At 42.1% G+C, this 18,740-nt stretch overlaps 2 protein-coding genes and 1 pseudogene across 2 annotated transcripts; all 3 read left to right on the forward strand.

Moving 5' to 3' along the window:
* On the forward strand, nt 1-666 carry LOC126400743 (olfactory receptor 52L1-like; the record flags this gene model as incomplete). Its single annotated transcript, XM_050061670.1, has 1 exon — nt 1-666. A coding segment is annotated over one exon (666 nt), but the record flags the coding sequence as incomplete, so codon positions are not given.
* Nucleotides 667-7,241: 6,575 nt separating this feature from the next.
* On the forward strand, nt 7,242-10,549 carry LOC126400751 (olfactory receptor 52E8-like). Its single transcript, XM_050061683.1, has 2 exons — nt 7,242-7,253; nt 9,620-10,549. The coding sequence occupies exons 1-2, from the start codon at nt 7,242-7,244 to the stop codon at nt 10,547-10,549; spliced, it is 942 nt and encodes a 313-aa protein (XP_049917640.1).
* A 4,929-nt stretch (nt 10,550-15,478) lies between these two features.
* On the forward strand, nt 15,479-17,779 carry LOC126400760 (olfactory receptor 52K1-like; annotated as a pseudogene).
* The last annotated feature ends 961 nt before the right edge of the window (nt 17,780-18,740 follow it).

Genomic DNA, 18,740 nt, shown 5'->3' on the forward strand with positions numbered 1-18,740 from the left:
TGCCTGGTTCAGATGCACTTCATTCACTTTGTTGGAACTTTTCACTCGACTCTATTGGTGTGGATGGCACTGGACCGCTACTTTGCCATCTGTACGCCTCTCTACTATCATGAACGCATGGTGTTACCACGATTCCTCAAGTTTATCATCCCGCTTGTGGTCAGAAATGTCCTCTTGATCACACCATTTGTGGTTCTGGCAGGATCATTATCATTCTGTGCATCAAATGTGATGAACCACTGTTTCTGTGAGCACATGGCCTTAGTGGAGCTGGCCTGTGGAAGCACCGCAATGAACAGCCTGGTGGGGCTCTTGGGCGTGTTTCTCATCCCTGTGGCAGACTTCATCTTTATCTCTTCTTCCTATGTGGTTATATTTACCTCCGTGCTGAGGTCAGGTAGGTCTGGGATCAAAGCACTCCACACCTGTGTCACACACATTGTGGTAATGACTGTCAGCCTGATCTTTGCACTTGTTGCTTTACTGTCTTATCGGATCCGAAACGGTCTTCCTGCCGCCATTCGGGTTTTTTTCAGCACCATGTACCTGTTGTTCCCAAGCTGTTTCAACCCAATCATCTACGGCATGAGAACCACCGAGATTCGACAGCACATTGTGAAGACCTTCACATGTTGCCACTTTGTCCGAACTGTTCCCCATTCTTAAAAGAAACTGTAATCTGTAATGTAAAATGTCATTTTCATGACGAAATCAAAAATAGATCAGAAGTCAGTCATGTCATAAACGACAAATGCACAACATAAAAATTAAAGCAAACTATTTTAGAATCATTTGATGCTTGATTCTGTCTTTTCTAAGAGTTGCCCATGCTGAAAGGTGCCAGGCAACAGTGGGGATAGTCATTGAGCCCAGTGCTTATTACTGGACAGCTTCGTCCAAATATCCATCATCATCAAATCTGCAGCTGTAAGTCTTAGAAACTTGGCTGAAGAGAGGAGCAGGGCTGTCAGCTGATCAACACTTGGTGTTGAGTTTAGAACTTAGATTCTCTGCCCAAGCCCGAGCCCGGCCCCAAATAGAGAGAGAGAGAGAGTCAGATAAAAGAGAGAGAGAAATGGCTACAGGTTGGGGGTTACAATTTACACATACAGAAAGAGAGAAAGAGGGGGGCTGGTAGAGATAAGTGGGAGGGACAGCGGCTTTCCATGCCTCCAAAAAATAGGCCCTATTCATTCAGTGTTTACCCAACACACTCAATACATGGACATGCAATGACAAATTGTCATTAACTTATTACGTTGTAAAAAACGATGAAAATATGGACTTACCCATGTTTAAAATGACCTGTTGAAGTGAAAAAACGAGTAGGTTTCTACCATTTTTTTTCCCCGTTAAAGGGTTTTTTGGGGAGTTTTTCCTGATCAGCTGTGAGGGTCATAAGGACAGAGGGATGTCGTATGCTGTAAAGCCCTGTGAGGCAAATTGTGATTTGTGATATTGGGCTTTATAAATAAAATTGATTGATTGATTGATTGATTGATTAATTGATTGATTGATAGTGACGGGAACAGACGAGTGGATTCGATGTTTAACCGGTGCGGAGAGTGCAGGAGAAATGCGCTGCCTGTGTGGACAGTCAAGCGCCTGCGAGTACACTCGCAGGACTTCCGCGGCACTAACGCGCTCGGTGTGTCCTTAGCGTTAATTATAACAGCCAACTTATTGACAAATGTCGGGTTTAAATCGGGCTCTGGCCCACAATTACAGTTAATTGGACGGGCCGCTCCCGGACATAACGTGCACAGGCTCGGGCCGGGTCGGGCTGAATTTTTTGGGTCCGATCTAAGCTCTAGTTGAGTTGGATGAGGTGGGGGAGGCTGCCAGACGGACCTGGTTAACTCAAATGTGTTATGAGGGTGAGTTCCTCCAATTCTCCAACACCATCTCTGGAAGATTTTTCCCTAAATCTTTGGGAAGGCTAGGGATATGGAATCAGATTGGGCAATGTTTTAACTCTCCACTGTGAAGGAAGCTGCTGGCAGTTGAGGTCATAAGGTTATTAATCCTTTTTGTTGTGGTAACCTGAGACCCTGCAAAGAAGAATCTCTAGACTTCTCCTCAAGTAGCTGAATAGTACCAGGACATTAGAGGGGCTGCAGCTTGATAATCACTGAAACAACTCCTGCATGTGGAAGGACTTCAGGGAAGCCATGGAGAAGGGAACCAGGAAACTGCTAGACTTGACTCGGAGCATTGAAAACACTGGGGAACTTCTGAACAAACATGAAGAAAAGCAGATTTGGAGGACTCAGGGAAAGCCTTACCCAGAGATCAGTCAGGTAGTTGTCAAGCCCTGGAATTGCCAACTGCCAAGGGTGGATGATATTTGCCCTTGGCCATGCTGAAAGGCCAGGGTAATGTTGGGCTGTCTCAGGTGACTTAGGTGACCTTTTTAATGTTTTGTGGTGGATGGGGATAGTAAATTTGGAATGGCAGGGATCGGGAGGGTCTGCTCTGATTATCGAGGTGTCACGTTGCTGAGTCCCCTCTGGAAAGTATATGCCAGGTTGCTGGAAAGGACCCTGGCATGGCTTGTTGACTGGGATAAGACTGTGTCCCTTTGAGTTTCTCCGTAGAGACTGCATCTCTGCTTTTAAAAATTCATCAACCTGTGACCTCCAGCAGGAATGAATGAATTTCAGCCTGAATGCACGTTTTCTCCAATCATTGTTGAAACAGAGCAGCTAATGTTGCTGCAAGAAGTTAGCGGAGTGGGTGCCAGCCAAACAGGGAACATTACATGATGTTCAATCCCATTACAGCATTTTTTACAAACATCACACTGCTGATTTATTTCTCAGTAAATATCTGTAACCTCATTGTTTTTTTCTTGGCTGTTTGCCACCTACCTGTAGCTGTTTGACTGTGGCAGATTTTCAAAATAAAGGCATATCCAAGAGATGAAGATATGGTTGAATGTTTTCACTTTGCATCCATGATATTAGATTGTTGATCAATAAATTGATGTATTGATCCAGATCAGTGGATTGTTACCAGTGTTGGGCAGTAACGCGTTATTAGTAACGTGTTACACTAACGCCGTTAGTTTTGGCAGTAAGTAATACTCTAACATTAGTTTTTAAATTAAGTAACTCAGTTACCATCACCAAACGGTGTGTTACTCTGTTATTTTTGGCCAGGTTTTAAAACGGCGCACAGCATGCAGTATTCCTTCACAAACTGAAGTTCCTTTTCACTAAAACATTTTAGCCCTAAACAATAAACGATAGTCAAGTCCAGAGATGGGGACTTGAGTCATTGTTACTTGGACTCGAGTCGATTCGAGTCGCTGTTTTGATGACTTGTGACTTGACTTGACAAAAAATAAAAGACTTGAGACTTGACTCAGACTTGGAAGTTGAAGACTCGGGACTTGACTTGACTTGAGACACGATGACTTGAATGACTTGAGTGTTATTCACATCATGTTTTCGGTTAGAGTATAAAATTAATAAATTAATTTAAAAAATAATTTCGATTGCCCGGTAGGAGCGCAGGCTGAGAATGGCGTTGTCATGATTGGATCACTACCCTGTCAATCAGTCATGCCCTCTCTACGTACCGTACGTGTTTATTGGAGAAACAGACCCTCTTATATCAGATAGGCATCAACATGTCAGCGGGAGGGGTACCGAGAGTCATCGTCTTCGGCTTTCGGAATTACCATTATGCTGTGTTCCCACCAAACGTGAATTCGCAAATTCGCGTGTCAAGATTACATACAAAGTCAATGCAAAGAAGCGATGAGCGACGCGATGGACGCGATAGAGGCGTCTAGCGCGGCGCAATAGACGCGAAATTCGCGTCCAACGCCTCATCGCTCGAGTTGAAAATATTGAACTTGTGAGGCGAATTCGCGTGACGCTGTGCCGCGAAAGCCAATCAGCGTTGAGATTCTCCCGACGTCACTGGCGTGTGTCAACAACGTCCAGTTGTTGACACAGCAATAAACTGCTACTCACCGGAGACAGATGGACAGACGCTCCGCAGCTGAAATGGAGCGCCTGTAGTTGGTGTCCTGCCGGGAGATCCTGGCGCCAACCCTCGCCAACAGGTCCTCAAACTGGGCCCCAGTCAGCCTGAAGTACCGCTGAAAGCGGCTATCATCCAGATGGAGTTCCTGGAGGAGGTGGCGAAACTCGCTGAGCTGGATACGCTTCTGCAGGATAGGGTGAACCCAAAAACGACGGCGTTTGGCCCTCCGACGCATCTGGGACTTCCAGCAGGTACAAAGCAGCACTGGTGGTTATGTCAGCCATGGTTGTCAGTGGCTACCCGGAGCTATATGATTCTACTTGTCTACTCTACAGAGACCGCAACAAAAAGGAGCAGGCTTGGGTGAAAGACGCCGAGGAGACTGGTCTACTTGGTAAGTTCTGTAAATATGTGTCTTTAATTAGTTTGCAGAATGGTTGTACTATGAACGTTAGCACTAGCTTAGCTCCAGTTAGCACAGCCGGCTTCCACACTACTCACGCGAATGATGCGTAAACGCGAATTAACAAAATGGTCAGGCGTCCAAACTCGCGCGTTATGGGCGGCGCGTTACGAGCGATTAAATTGCGTTCATCGCGTTTGGTGGGAACACAGCATTATGACGGCAAAAGACGAACAGCACAGTGCAAGACATGCGGCATAAACATCTCGGACAGCCAACAGTGCAAGACATGCGGCATAAACATCTCGGACAGCCAGGTGACAACTTCAAACTTTGTTCGTCATTTTGTTTTTTAATTTATTTGCTAACATTAACCCCAGAAAACGTGAGCGAACATTCCGACCGGTTCATCACAGGACCGGCTGTATGTTTTATGAACAAGCAACACAGGGTTAAATGAGCTAAATGGGTGATTTTGGCCGCTGCCTTGGTTAGTGTGTGTGTGTGTGTGTGTGTGTGTGTGTGTGTGTGTGTGTGTGTGTGTGTGCGCGCGTGCATGGGGGTCGGCCCTGCAAAGTAAACATTGCAGCAATGAAGTCACCTAAAATTTGGTTAAAACTGAGTAACCCAAGTAACTTAGGTTGTAAAGTTGAGTGAATACTGTTTGAGATGGACTAAATGAAGTATTCAGATTTTCATATGTTTGCCTTTTTTTTTCTTGGCAACTAAAATATTTCAAACACTGTTAGCAGAAGTGAGGCAGAAGTGATCTTGTTTAGATTGAAAGCCATCAATAAATAATTTTATGAAGTTATTTTTTCTGTTTTGTTTGATTCCATGATGTATTTTACTGAATATCAGTAATTACAATGCAGATCCAAATTATTGTCATATTTTTAAAAACAGGTTGGACACATTGGCCAATGGTGTTTACTGACAGTTACTTATATCTTGTCTTTTCACTTTATTAAGATCAGATTCTGCAGGTAAAATTACAATAATAAGGTGACTTGACTTGTCTTGACTTGACATAACCTGTGACCTGACTTGACTTGACTTGACTTGACTTGACTTGACTTGACTTGACTTGAGACTTGCACATGTGTGACTTGGTCCCATCTCTGGTCAAGTCAGATAGAGGTATATGAAGCTTCTTAATGAAACACGTCTCTCACCATCTCTGAAGTCACTGTCGACCTGCTGGCCTCACCACAGTGCTATAACGTTACATTAAGCCGTAGCGCTTCTGTAGATGTTTAGTCCCAGTAACGTTATATCCAGTGACGTGATATCCATTGTTATCCTGAGGAAGCTTTTGTTGTGGACAGACAGTGTCTGCGGTGGGCGACGGACTCGACATCATCATGTAGCTCTTCAAATGTTCTCTTTAGCTCATTTTCCATATTTGTATCCAAGCACTGTAGTTGTAAAACGTTTAGCTGCCTGACAGCGAGTGACTCCACTGTAGAAGACATGTTGCATGTTTCCTATACCGTTCAATTGTTTTGTCAAGTTGTAGTCTAACAGTCCCTTGGTTAAACTCCATCCGCTGTCACTTAGGCGATGTAGCTGCGAGCCAATACAGTTAGGAAATGTTTTGGGCTGCAGGGCTGAGTTCTTCTTCTTCTTCCTCTACTGTTTATTGGCAGTTGGCAAACAACGAATTGGTGCATTACCGCCACCAACTGGAATGGAGTGTGGATGAAAATGACTATTACACCCATAGATATCATATACAGTAGATACCTCATTGACGGCTTTGGCCCGTTTCAGCGATGCGTCAATGGCTAGTACTGTTGTGTATGGAGATAAGTCTTCAGCAAACTTGGCGTGCTCACTCAGAAGTCTCAAAGTGTAATTGGGTGCCAGTCCAAAAAATTACAGCAAAGCAGAAAAACCCGACAGCACTCTCTAATAAGTATAATACTTTTTCATATAGTGGATTGCACAGTAGCGGTCGAACGGACGCGTTTCAGCTCATAGCCGTCCTCAGCCATCCTCAGGGTCCTCAGTCCAGGGCTGAGTTTCCCAAAACATGATCCTTCTTAGCAACGTTGTCTTCTTTGTGGCTTAGAAAATCTACACTGCAAAAAAAAAAAAGCACCTGGCGCCCTCTACCGTCCTCACTCAGTCATCTACAGCCAGGACATATTCAGAGTTATAGATGACACTAGTGTGCGTGCATCAAGGTCATGGCGTGATGGCGAACCAAGACGAGAGTCCTAAGTTGAGTTCATAACTAAAAAGTTACTTTTCTCAGTAACACATTACATTTTGGTTTAAGTAACTGAGTTACTAACTGAGTTACTTTTTAATGAAGTAACTAGTAATGGTAACTAGTCACTATTTTTCAGTAACTAGCACAACACTGGTTGTTACACATGTGTACAGTACTACAGCTGATGAATACCTTGTTAACAATCATGACTTGTAGTTCTTAGATTTTTTTATTGTGAATTGGCTGAAATGGAATGAGGTGTTGAACGTCATCTCTGCAGCCTATGGCAGCATCAGACGGAGGGTATTAAAGTGCTTAGTCAGCATTCAGCAGGGACATGTGGTCGATGGATGGATGGAGGACATTAACACCTGGCAGACAAGACAAATTCCCAAACACCAAGAACAAGTAAAAGCTGCTGAATTCTTTTCTACGGAGCTGAACTGTCAGCAGCTCCTCTTGTTGAACTTTTCATGGTTGAGTTCCCAAATCTGATTTTCTGACAGTGGGGGAGATATTTCACCTGGATTGTTTCAGACATTTTCCAGAGTTGATGATATGATCAATGATATGCTCTTTGATGCCATTTTTAGATACTGTGAAAATGATTGTCTGAGTCTTCTAATGAATTTGAGTGTTTTCAGTGTTCTCTGTGATGTGAAACCAAACACTCTGAGGAGAGATGAGCCAGCTCTGCTTCTGGTGAGGTTTGTTTGTTAAAATGTGTGATGGTGCTGATGTGTTGTTCCTCTAACAAGTATATGCTTTTGAATCTTTTCAAAGTTTCCCTTCAGCCAGCAGATGCATTAACTGATAATGTTCTTGCTGTTTTTCTGATAGAAGTTATTTCTCTGCAGTCACTCCTGTGCCTGTTTTCTTGTCGCTCGTATTTTCCTCTCCAACAAAACAGTCAAACCCTCGCAAAATGTGAAAAGGTGATATTAGGAGACAGATTTGACTTCTGTGGGTCTAGACAAAGGCAGCTAAGTCACAAATATGGTCACGAGAAAATATTAAGAATTTCAGGAGGCGGTAAAAGAAAAGTCGTTTTTTGGCAGAAAGTTTAGTTATCGTGGATAAAATTACAAGTCCGGTTTTTAAATACTTGAATTTTAATGAAAATATTTCAGGGTGTAGGATAGGAGTCTTACAGGTACAGTCACTACTGAAAATGTTTATAAAAGGGTAGCCCCATAAACAAACTACAAAACACAAAACTCTCTTTTTAAACCTTAAACATTTTAAATTATTTTCTACAAAAAATAAATGCAAGAGAATCTTGACCAAAAGTGTGTGTTTAGATTTTGCAGTAAGAGAGTAAATTCCAGATGACTGCAATTTAACTAAGAAACAGAAAATAACTAACTAGGGAGAGGGAGAGCGTGGGACATTTTTATGTATATTATATTTCTATGTTGTTGCAGACATAGTAGTAGTAGTAGTGTTAGTAGTAACAGTATTAACAACTAAATGGTTAAAGACAACCTACTTTCATTTAAAATAAAATGATGAAATATGAACTTCACAGAAAAGTGAAGTTAATTTGAAATAGAATCTTTCCGAATGTGCAGATGCACCCTTTTTACATGTTTTGAACCTTTAACACAAATGTACATATCTTTATAAAACATGTTCAGCAGTTTTTCTTCACTTTTGTTGGGAGAGATTGAGAGCTGCATCTGTATCTGTGGCTCTAGGTTCCACTACATATTTCAATCAACCAGCTAAAAATTACATTTGATTTTAAAAATGTTGGCATTTAACATTTCTGTAAACCACAGATAAGTTACAGTTGTATGTAATTTTGTAGCAGATACATTGAATCTTAATGCTTCTCAGCAACGCTGAGGTTAACATGTGGTTAGGTTTAAGCAAAACTAGAATTATATATTTGCACAAAACAAGATCTAAGTACAGAGCCAGTTTCACTTGATGGTCAATATGTTGAAACTGTGGAAAACTTTAAATATCTCAGTACGGTTCTCGACTCTCAAGTGAAACTTTGTGGCCTCATTGTTAGCCAGCAGATTGTAGACATCATGTAGTAAATTATGGTTGAGAGTGTTTTTACCTTTCTGCTTGTTATGGTCATTTTATCTCTATATCTAGGAAAAAAACTTTCTAGGACTGCATCAATTGAAAGCACAATATTTGCCAAACCATAAAAGCCCTTGAGCCAACTCTTTACAGGGAGGACAAAGAAAAAAGCGAGGAGTATTTTAGCTGGTAGCTGCCATCCTGTCTTCAGCCAGTTTGAGCTCTTGAGCTTTGGAAGGCATTGCAGAGTCTCTTTGGCAGCTAAAATGTATTAAGGAAGTCCCTCATCCCAAATGCCATTAATATTCTTAACTCAGCAATGTGACCAATAAGTTAAGAACCACAGACAGACACAGACATTAACTGATTTAACATGTTAAGTGTTTCTAATGACCTTGTCTATATTACACTTTATTTTGAAAAATATTGGTATTTTATATTTCTGCCAACCACAAATAAGTTACAGCTGTACAGTATTTTGTTGTGGATACGTTGAATCATGATGCTTCTCAACAACACTGTAGTTAACGTGTGGTGAGGTTCAGGCAAGAAGACCTTTTGGTTATGGTCAAGAAAAGTTCACATTTTAGCGTAAAATACCTACATTTGATAAGCAGGGACGGGTCATTGAAAAACCCCGAGGTTCTGTGGCTCAACACCAATGGAAACATCACAAAGGGTTGCCAACAATCGGTTTTCTTGTTTGTTGTCAGCAGTGGTCTGCAGTTTGGCAGGGGTCATCTAGGATTCATAGAACCTTAGTTACAGATGAAACACAAAAATGTAACATATTTGTGTTTGCTGACATTTTCTTCTGATGATCGGGCTGTTTGAGGTGTGTACGTGTGTTTTGACTTTATTCAGATCACAGATTGTGTCTTTGAGGGGTGAAGGAACTTTTAAAAATGTTTCTCTGTTTTCAGGTATTCCATTTAAAACCTTGAATGAGGACGTTTTAAGTGGAGATGGAGAACGTCTCTTCACACAAACATTTCATTCTCAATGGCTTCAATGAACTCGGAGTTCTGAGGCCCGTCCTCTTCATTCCATTCTTCATCATGTTTGTTGTGTCACTGTCGGCCAACTCCATGCTGCTGTATGTCATCATTTCACAGAGAAGCCTCCACTCACCAATGTACATCCTCATTGCTGGCATGGCATGTGTGGACCTGAGCTGGTCATTGGTCATTGTTCCCAACATGCTGCTGAGCTTCCTGTTTGGCTGGAGGGGAATCTCTCTGATTGGCTGCCTGGTTCAGATGCAGTTCGTTCACTTTGTTGCAGCTTTTCAGTCCACATTGTTGGTTTGGATGGCACTGGACCGCTACTTTGCCATCTGTTCGCCGCTCTGCTACCATGAACGCATGGCGTTACCACGATTCCTCAAATTTGTAATTCCACTTCTTATTAGAAACATCTTCCTGACTATACTTGTGGTGAGTCTGGCAGGATCATTGTCATTCTGCTCTTCAAATGTGATAAATCACTGTTTCTGTGAGCACATGGCCTTAGTGGAGCTGGCCTGTGGAAGCACTGCCAAAAACAACCTGTTTGGGCTGTTGGGTATCTTCCTCACCCCTGTAGCAGACTTCATCTTCATCAGTTCTTCCTATGTGGTCATATTCACCTCTGTGCTGAGTTCCGGTAAGTCGGGTGTTAAAGCGCTCCACACTTGTGTCACTCACATTGTGGTAATGACCGTCAGCCTGACCTTTGCACTTGTTGCATACCTGTCATATCGAATCAGAAACGGTCTTCCTGCTGCTGTACGGGTTTTCTTTAGTATCATGTATGTGTTGGTCCCAAGCTGTTTCAACCCGATCATCTACGGCATGAGAACCACTGAGATACGACAGCACATCATGAAGACCATGACATCCTGTCGCTACTATTAAAAATCTGAAATATAAAATGTCAATTTAATGAGAAAAACAAAAATAGATCAGAAGTTTGTCATGTCATAAATGAAAATGCTCATGGAACGTAGAAATTAAAATGAACTGTTTTAAAATGATGTGATGCTTGATTCTCTTGATTTTTGATTCATCATCAAATCACCAGCTGTAAGTCTTACAAACTAACTTGGGGCTGTCAACTGGCCAACACCTGGTGTCCCTTTAATGGCAACAGGAAACAACATGTTTTATGCTTTCATTTACTTTTCCCAGCAGGTTGACCAAATCAACCTCAAATTTACTCAGAGAAGTCTCAAGACCTTGATGATGTTTTCTGATTAAATGTAATTGAAATTGAGTGTTTTCAGTGTTCTCTGTGATGTGAAACCAAACACTCTGAGGAGAGATGACCCAGCTCTGCTTCTGGTGAGATTTGTTTGTTAAAATGTGTGATGGTGCTGATGTGTTGTTCCTCTAACAAGTATATGCTATTGAATCTTTTCAAAGTTTCCCTTCAGCCAGCAGATGCATTAACTAATAATGTTCTTGCTGTTTTTCTGATCGAAGTTATTTCTCTGCAGTCACTCCTGTGCCTGTTTTCTGTTGCTGGCATTTTCCTCTCCAACAAAACAGTCAGACCCTTGCAAAATGTAAAAATGTGACATAAGGAGACAGATTTGACTTCTGTGAGTTTAGACAAAAGCAGCTAAGTCACAAAGAGAAAATATTAAGAATTGCAGGAGGCGGTAACTACTCTGACTGCAGGCCTGAATTTTTTTTCCTTTCTCCGTTCCTGATGAAGTTGTTGCTTTGTTCTGTGGTCACTGAAGAAAAGTAGTTTTCCATATCGTTCATTTGGCATAAAGTTTAGTTATCATGGATAAAATTACAAGTCCGGTTTTTAAACACTTTAATTTTAGTGACAATATTTCAGGGTGTAGGATAGGAGTCTAACAGGTACAGTCACTACTGAAAATGTCTACAAAAGGGTAGCCCCATAAACAAACTACAAAACACAAAACTTTCTTTTTAAACCAGTAATTTTAAATTATTTTCTACAAAAAATAAATGCAAGAGAATCTTGAACAAAAGTGTGTGTTTAGATTTTGCAGTAAGAGAGTAAACTGTCTACAGGCCTGATGTAATTTTCCCTTTCTCTGTCTCTGATGAAGTTATGCTTTATTCTGTGGTCACTGAAGAAAAGTAGTTTTCCATATCATTCATTTGGCTGACTTTTTGCTTTCTTTGTTATAAAGTTTAGTCATTGTGGGTAAAATGACAAGTCAATTTTTTAAATATATTTAATTTTCAGTGATGATATTTCAGGTTTAGGAGAGGAGTCTTAAAGGTACAGTCACTGCTGAAAATGCCGACACAAGAGTGGCCCCATCAACAAAATACAAAACACAAAAATCTCTATTTCAACCAGTCATTTTAAATTATTGTCGAAAAGAAAATAAAAGCAAGAGAATTTGACACTGCATTTTAACCAAAAAAAATAAAAAATAACAATAGAACTGTGTCTGTCAGCTGATCAGAATTCAAAAAGGTTGTCATGTTTTCTCGGCTGTGTTTACTAACATTACTGATGTAAACAAATTTATATCGTTGTTACGGCCGCTGGCCAGTGTTGTTTTTCTTTGTGTCCCCTTCCCTTTTTTTTTTTTCTCCAGGTCCCACCTTTCCCCATTTACAAGTGGCTTCAGCCACATGTCCAGTCTGAGAGAAGTGTTTCAGCGGCTTGCTAACGCGTCGCTAACCCTTAACCTTGCTAAATGTGAGTTTGGTAAGGCTATGGTCACCTACAAAAGTTGCAGCAGTGTTGTCTTACTCAGTTCCGACCACCAGGCGTGAACTGCGGCGTTTTCTGTGCATGGCAGGTTACTACCGTTGTTTCTGCAGGAATTTTTCTGTTGTGGTTGCTCCCCTGACCAGGTTGTGCAGTCCTGCGGCTCCATTTGTGTGGAATGATGAATGTCAGCATGCTTTTGAGGCTGCCAAATCTCTCCTTTGTAGTGCTCCTTTGTTGGCTGCCACTAACTTTTCCCTGCCTTTCCAGCTACAGGTGGATGCCAGTGCCTCTGGAGCCGGTGCCGTACTGTTGCAGGGTGGTGAAGGGGGGCTTGTGCCATCCAGTATGTTACTTCTCTGTTAAGTTCAAGTGCCATCAACTGAACTACTCCACCATTGAGAAGGAGACGCTAGCCATGCTCCTCGACCTGCAGCATTTTGAGGTATATGTTGGCTCCCGTTCAGTCCCAGTTGTTGTTTTCACTGATCACAATCCTCTGGTTTTCCTAGCCCAGATGTACAATCACAACCAGCGGTTGATGCATTTGGCTCTACTGGCATAGGGGTACAACACTGAGATCAGGCACAAAAGAGGAGCAGACAACGTGGTAGCCGACATAGACCGTGGAACCGGGGGGGCCAGGGGGGCCATGGCCCGGGTAACTTTTGTACTCTGACATAGAGGGCTGCATTGGGATTGGGATCCGCCGGGTCCCGCGGGTCCCCATTAAACAGTAGAAGAAGAAGAAAAAGAAGAAGAAGATATAGCCTAGCGACAGGATGTCAACACAGGAACTTGGTGCACATGCATGAGCGTTTCCACTCCATATTTATTCATAAATGGACGAATATGCCCTGAACCAGCTTTCATACCAATTTGCCGCTTGCTCCACCTGTCTGTCTGTCTGTCTGTCAGCTCCATCTGTCATGAGACAAACATGAAAGAAGACGTGCAGTTTGTGTTTCACCGGCGACGAGCTGTCATTACGCACGACAATTACACACGTCTGCGCGCTCTTTATAACTCACTGTGTGAACCTATGCTGCATAATAAAGATTTGCCCCCTCGTAATTTTTAACTGCCCCCTCAGTAACTTCATCCTGGCGCCGGGCTTGCCTTAACCTCAATCACTGCGTGATTATATAAAGGTAGAAAAATAAATAAATACAGAGAATAGAATATGAAACAGCCTTTATTTCATTAAAAACTAAATGAAAACAACGAAATAGGAGCGCTATTCCTGACCAGTGCGTCAAAAGACATGCAGGCCAGGGAAACGAAACAAACAACCCCATGAATCTCTTTATTAATAGCCTATAAAATGACGTGTTTTCTCCTGCGGGACGGGAGAAGACACAAAATCAATGCATCTCTATTATTGTGCGGGCATAAATTCTCAGAGTTTTGCGGGAGCGGGCGGGAGTGGACATACACATTGCGGTTGCGGGCGGTAATGGTCAGAAATTCAGCGTTCTGGTTACTTTTCAGTAACTGCGCAGCTGCGCTTGTTTTGTTGTTGTGTGTGTGTGTGTGTGTGTGTGTGTGTGTGTGTGCGCAGCTCTGCACATCAGTCTGATATGAGTGCTGACTTGTGATGATAATGAATATGATGTTGATTTAGATTCAAGGCAGCAAGATGAGTTTTGGTTGTGGTTGTGGACTGGATGTACTTTGTTGTTTGCTATAGTTTCATCTGTGCGTTTATGTGTAAATAGGCTTGGCCTGTTGTGTGTGTTAGAGTGGGATCAGAGGGGTTAATCTGAGCAAGCATGTGTTCTGTGTGGCATCGGAATAAAAAAAAGTGCTCCACAACGTTATTTAATACATCAGTAATATTGTCTGTTTCAATGCATATGCCCCCCCACCCCCTCCGCGTGACTTGAAATTATGCCCCCTCCTTGTTCAGATGCGTTCCGCCGTCCATGGTAGCCGGCACACTGTCCCGTGGGTGAGGTGACAACCCTCAATGTTATTAGTTGGTGGCAATATTTTTTGTAAGAGGTGCACTAAAATGTTTGCTGCTCACATGTTCAACCCTAACCCTAACCCTAACCCTAACCCTAACCCTTAAAAAATATGGATAATTATTATTAGTTAATGTCCAGTGTTGGTCGCCGTGTTAAAAGTCCTGTAGTTCATCAGCAAATATATTTCAAGTACCAAAAGTAAAAGTACCCATTAATCAAAATGGACAGTGTCAGTGTGTTGTATTCTTCTATAGATTTGATTTGGATTATTATTCAAAGTAAATTCATGTGTCAGGAGCATGTCAGTGTTTTTTTTAGACATTTTGATGTATATTTATCTGTTGTTGCAGACACAGTAGTACTAGTGTTAGCAGTAACAGCATCTTTGTAAAACATGTTCATCAGTATTTCTTCAATTTTGTTTGGAGAGATCAAGAGCTGCATCTGTATCTGTGGCTCCAGCTGAGTGAGACAGATTACACAACATTTTTCTGACACTGTCAGTCAGCTAAAGTTATATGTAGCTCGGGTAAAAATTTGCATAAATATGGTAAATAGTTGGTGATAAATACATGAATAAATAGGATTTGATAAAAGGTTAAAAAGGGTGAAATACATATATTTCATTGTTTGGTAAAAGCTCAAGTTCATGTGTTAAAAATGGTAAAAATGCTTAAAAATGTTTAAATTGCTATATGTGTTTTATTTCATTTAATTTGATAAAAAGCTGTTTATTTCTATGGTACCCTTTCTAAAGAAATGCTTTCTTTTCACATGAGTTGTTTTTTTTTTGAGAGGTTGGCTGTGGGGTGCATCCAGGTGAGAGAGAGTTGAGAGGGAGAGGACGGGAAGTAAAGGAGAGAATGCGATAAATTTTTGGGTGGACGTCTGAAGTCGTGAAGAAAACAGTTTGTATAGTAGGTGTCTTAGATTTTCAACAGGATAATCTGTAAAAGGACGTTATATTGAGAGTTACTGAGAACGTCTGCCCGACGTTTTGCAACATTGTAACCTGTTACGTCACTCGTTAGCCAAGTGAGCGTGTGTATAAGGTGGAGAGACTGCAGGCTAAGCTAACTGAGCTAACCCAACTCGACACCCTAGCCTCATGGACAGTTTCCAACCGGGAGACAACGGACATCCACCAGATAGCGCTCTGAGCCATCGAGGATGCTCAGAGTTCCTCTGGCAACGTTGGATATCCACCCAAACTCCGTGAGTGTGTCCTCCTGCTGTCTCCTGCTTACTGGACAGACGGCTGTGAACTGTTAGCTTCTCTGGATGACCACACAGCTCCTGAAAAAAAGGTACCTACAGCTAATTTATTTTCTGCTCAGCTGAGAGTGAAGTGACCGCTGACTTTTTGGCCTCAACGAACACAAGCAGCGATACAGGCCTGCAACAATGTTATGTTATTAAATATTATTATTTTGCCGGCTTAGTATAGTGATAATTGGTGTGTGCACTGTGTTTGATTACTGTTGAAACTTTGTTTGGACACTAAAACCTATAAAAAGTGACAATATATTGTATGGTTTGAAAGAAAACTGATATAATCTGTGGACTTGTGAAAAACAAAAGAGCACACTAACTTTAAGTTGTTATATTTATTTTTGCCTTATTATTCAAGTAAAATCGTACTTTTAATTGGGAAGTTTATTTCTGAGTGTGTTTTCTAACTTTAAGGTTTGAGGTCCTAATATCTTGAATATATTTAACTGTTGTGCCTGTGAATATTTGATAAAGGGTCATTACACTTAACTATTTTCAAAAAAGAGGTCACTAACATCTGGTTATATCCAGTAGCTCTAAGGTTGTTAAAGGACCCAGGATAAATAATATTGAGTTAGTCAGACTTAACCCACTAAAGTTAAGTGAAGTAAAGAACTCAGGGCCCCATCTACATATATTGAGGGTAGACGGGCTACATATATTAGATTTGAAAAATGTTGGCATGATTGGCACTGATGAGTTACAGTTGTACATGATTTTGTAGCAGATATGTTGCATCTTAATGCTTCTTAACAATGGTTAATGCGTGGTTAAGTTTAGGCACAAAAAATAGAATTAATTATTTGTAACAAAACAAGACCTAAGAACAGAGCCAGTTTCACTTGATGGTCAACATGTTGAAACTGTGGAGAACTTTAAATATCTCAGTACGGTTCTCGACTCTCAGGTGAGCTTCTCTGGTAATACAGAGTATATTAACAGGAGATAATAAGGTAAGATGAGATGAGATGATCAGATATACTCTGCTTTGTCCTCTCCTGTATAGTGCATTAGTGTTGTCTGTCCAGTCCAATTTATTGATCAGGTGAACACCCAGGTACTTGTTAGATTTCACCATCTCAATGTCCATTCCCTGGATGTTCACTGGTATGAGGGGGGAGTGTTTGCACCTGTAGAAGTGAAAGTTCACTGACAACAGAGCTGTATGTGATGACTTGAGATGAGAATATGTTGCCAGACGACAAAGTCAGCTCATACATCACTTTAGAAATGTTGATATGATATCGATGAAACATAAAAACATAACTTATTTGTGTTTGCTGACATTTTCTTCTGATGACCGGGCTGTAGTTCTGTGTAGTTCTGAGGCCTTTCCTTTTCATCCCGTTCTTCATCATGTTGGTTGTGTCACTGTTGGCCAACTCCATGCTGCTTTATATCATCATTTCACAGAGAAGCCTCCACTCGCCGATGTACATCCTCATGGCCAGCATGGCGTGTGTGGACCTGAGCGTCCCGTTGTTCTTCTTCCCCAACATGCTGCTGAGCTTCCTGTTTGACTGGAGGGGAATCTCTCTGATTGGCTGCCTGGTTCAGATGCACTTCATTCACTTTGTTGGAACTTTTCACTCGACTCTATTGGTGTGGATGGCACTGGACCACTACTTTGCCATCTGTACGCCTCTCTACTATCATGAGTGCATGGCGTTACCATGATTCATCCCGCTTGTGGTCAGAAATGTCGTCTTGATCACACCATTTATGGGTCTGGCAGGATCATTATCATTCTGTGCGTCAAATGTGATGAACCACTGTTTCTGTGAGCACATGGCCTTAGTGGAGCTGGCCTGTGGAAGCACCGCAATGAACAGCCTGGTGGGGCTCTTGGGCGTGTTTCTCATCCCCGTGGCAGACTTCATCTTTATCTCTTCTTCCTATGTGGTCATATTTACCTCCGTGCTGAGGTCAGGTAGGTCTGGGATCAAAGCACTCCACACCTGTGTCACACACATTGTGGTAATGACTGTCAGCCTGATCTTTGCACTTGTTGCTTTACTGTCTTATCGGATCCGAAACGGTCTTCCTGCCGCCATTCGGGTTTTTTTCAGCACCATGTACCTGTTGTTCCCAAGCTGTTTCAACCCGATCATCTACGGCATGAGAACCACCAAGATTCGACAGCACATTGTAAAGACCTTGACATGTTGCAACTTTGTCCGAACTGTTCCCCATTCTTAAAAGAAACTGTAATCTGTCATGTAAAATGTCATTTTCATGAGGAAAACAAAAATAGATCAGAAGTCAGTCATGTCATAAATGAAAAATGCACAACATAAAAATTAAGGCAAACTATTTTCAAAATTATGTGATGCTTGATTCTGTTGCCCATGCTGAAAGGTGCCAGGCAACAGTGGGGACAGTCAATGAGCCCAGTGCTTATTACTGGACAGCTTCGTCCAAACATACATCATCATCAAATCTGCAGCTGTAAGTCTTAGAAACTTGGCTGAAGAGAGGAGTTGGGCTGTCAGCTAATCAACACCTGGGGCTCTAGTTTCACAGACCGGGCGAGGCGGTGGCGCAGCGCACCTGCGCTTCGCCAACTGGGTGTGGCCAGGCGGATTTTGCAAGTTTGGCACACCGTGCGCCTGGCGCAGCTACTCCTCTTTTCCACCTCCGTCCCTCCTACCTGCGCAAGTCGGAAAGAGGGAGGAGAGAAGGCATGGTGTGGGTTTTACACACATCACACCAATCAAATGAGCCCCTCTCCTCGCCCTTAAATGCGCCACGCGAAGGCGTAATGAGAGTTTACTCAATTCGCATGGCAGAAGAGAGCAGAAGCGTTTGCGTTGTAGTAGTCGGTATATATAGGGCTAGTACATGTTCTTCCTCACTAATAATAGCCGTTGCTATCCTGCGCACCTGCACGGCGTGGTGATGAACTGTCTGATTGATTTCTGTTGCCGTGCTGTCTTGTGGGCCTGCACGGCTGAGTGATACTGGCCAGAAAATAGTCCCAATTGATAGCAAGGTCTGACGTAATGCGGGGATGTTTTAAAATTATTGAAATAGTCTAACAAAACACATGCATACTTTTTTGTAGCTTAAAACCTTTTGGTTACGTGTCCCCCGTACATCTTCAGAACTACTTTTTCTCCGGTAAGCTACGGGCGATTTCTCAGAGCAGGAGGCTCGTTGA

This window comes from Epinephelus moara, chromosome 2 (assembly GCF_006386435.1).
Source record: "Epinephelus moara isolate mb chromosome 2, YSFRI_EMoa_1.0, whole genome shotgun sequence".
Lineage (NCBI taxonomy): Eukaryota > Metazoa > Chordata > Actinopteri > Perciformes > Serranidae > Epinephelus > Epinephelus moara.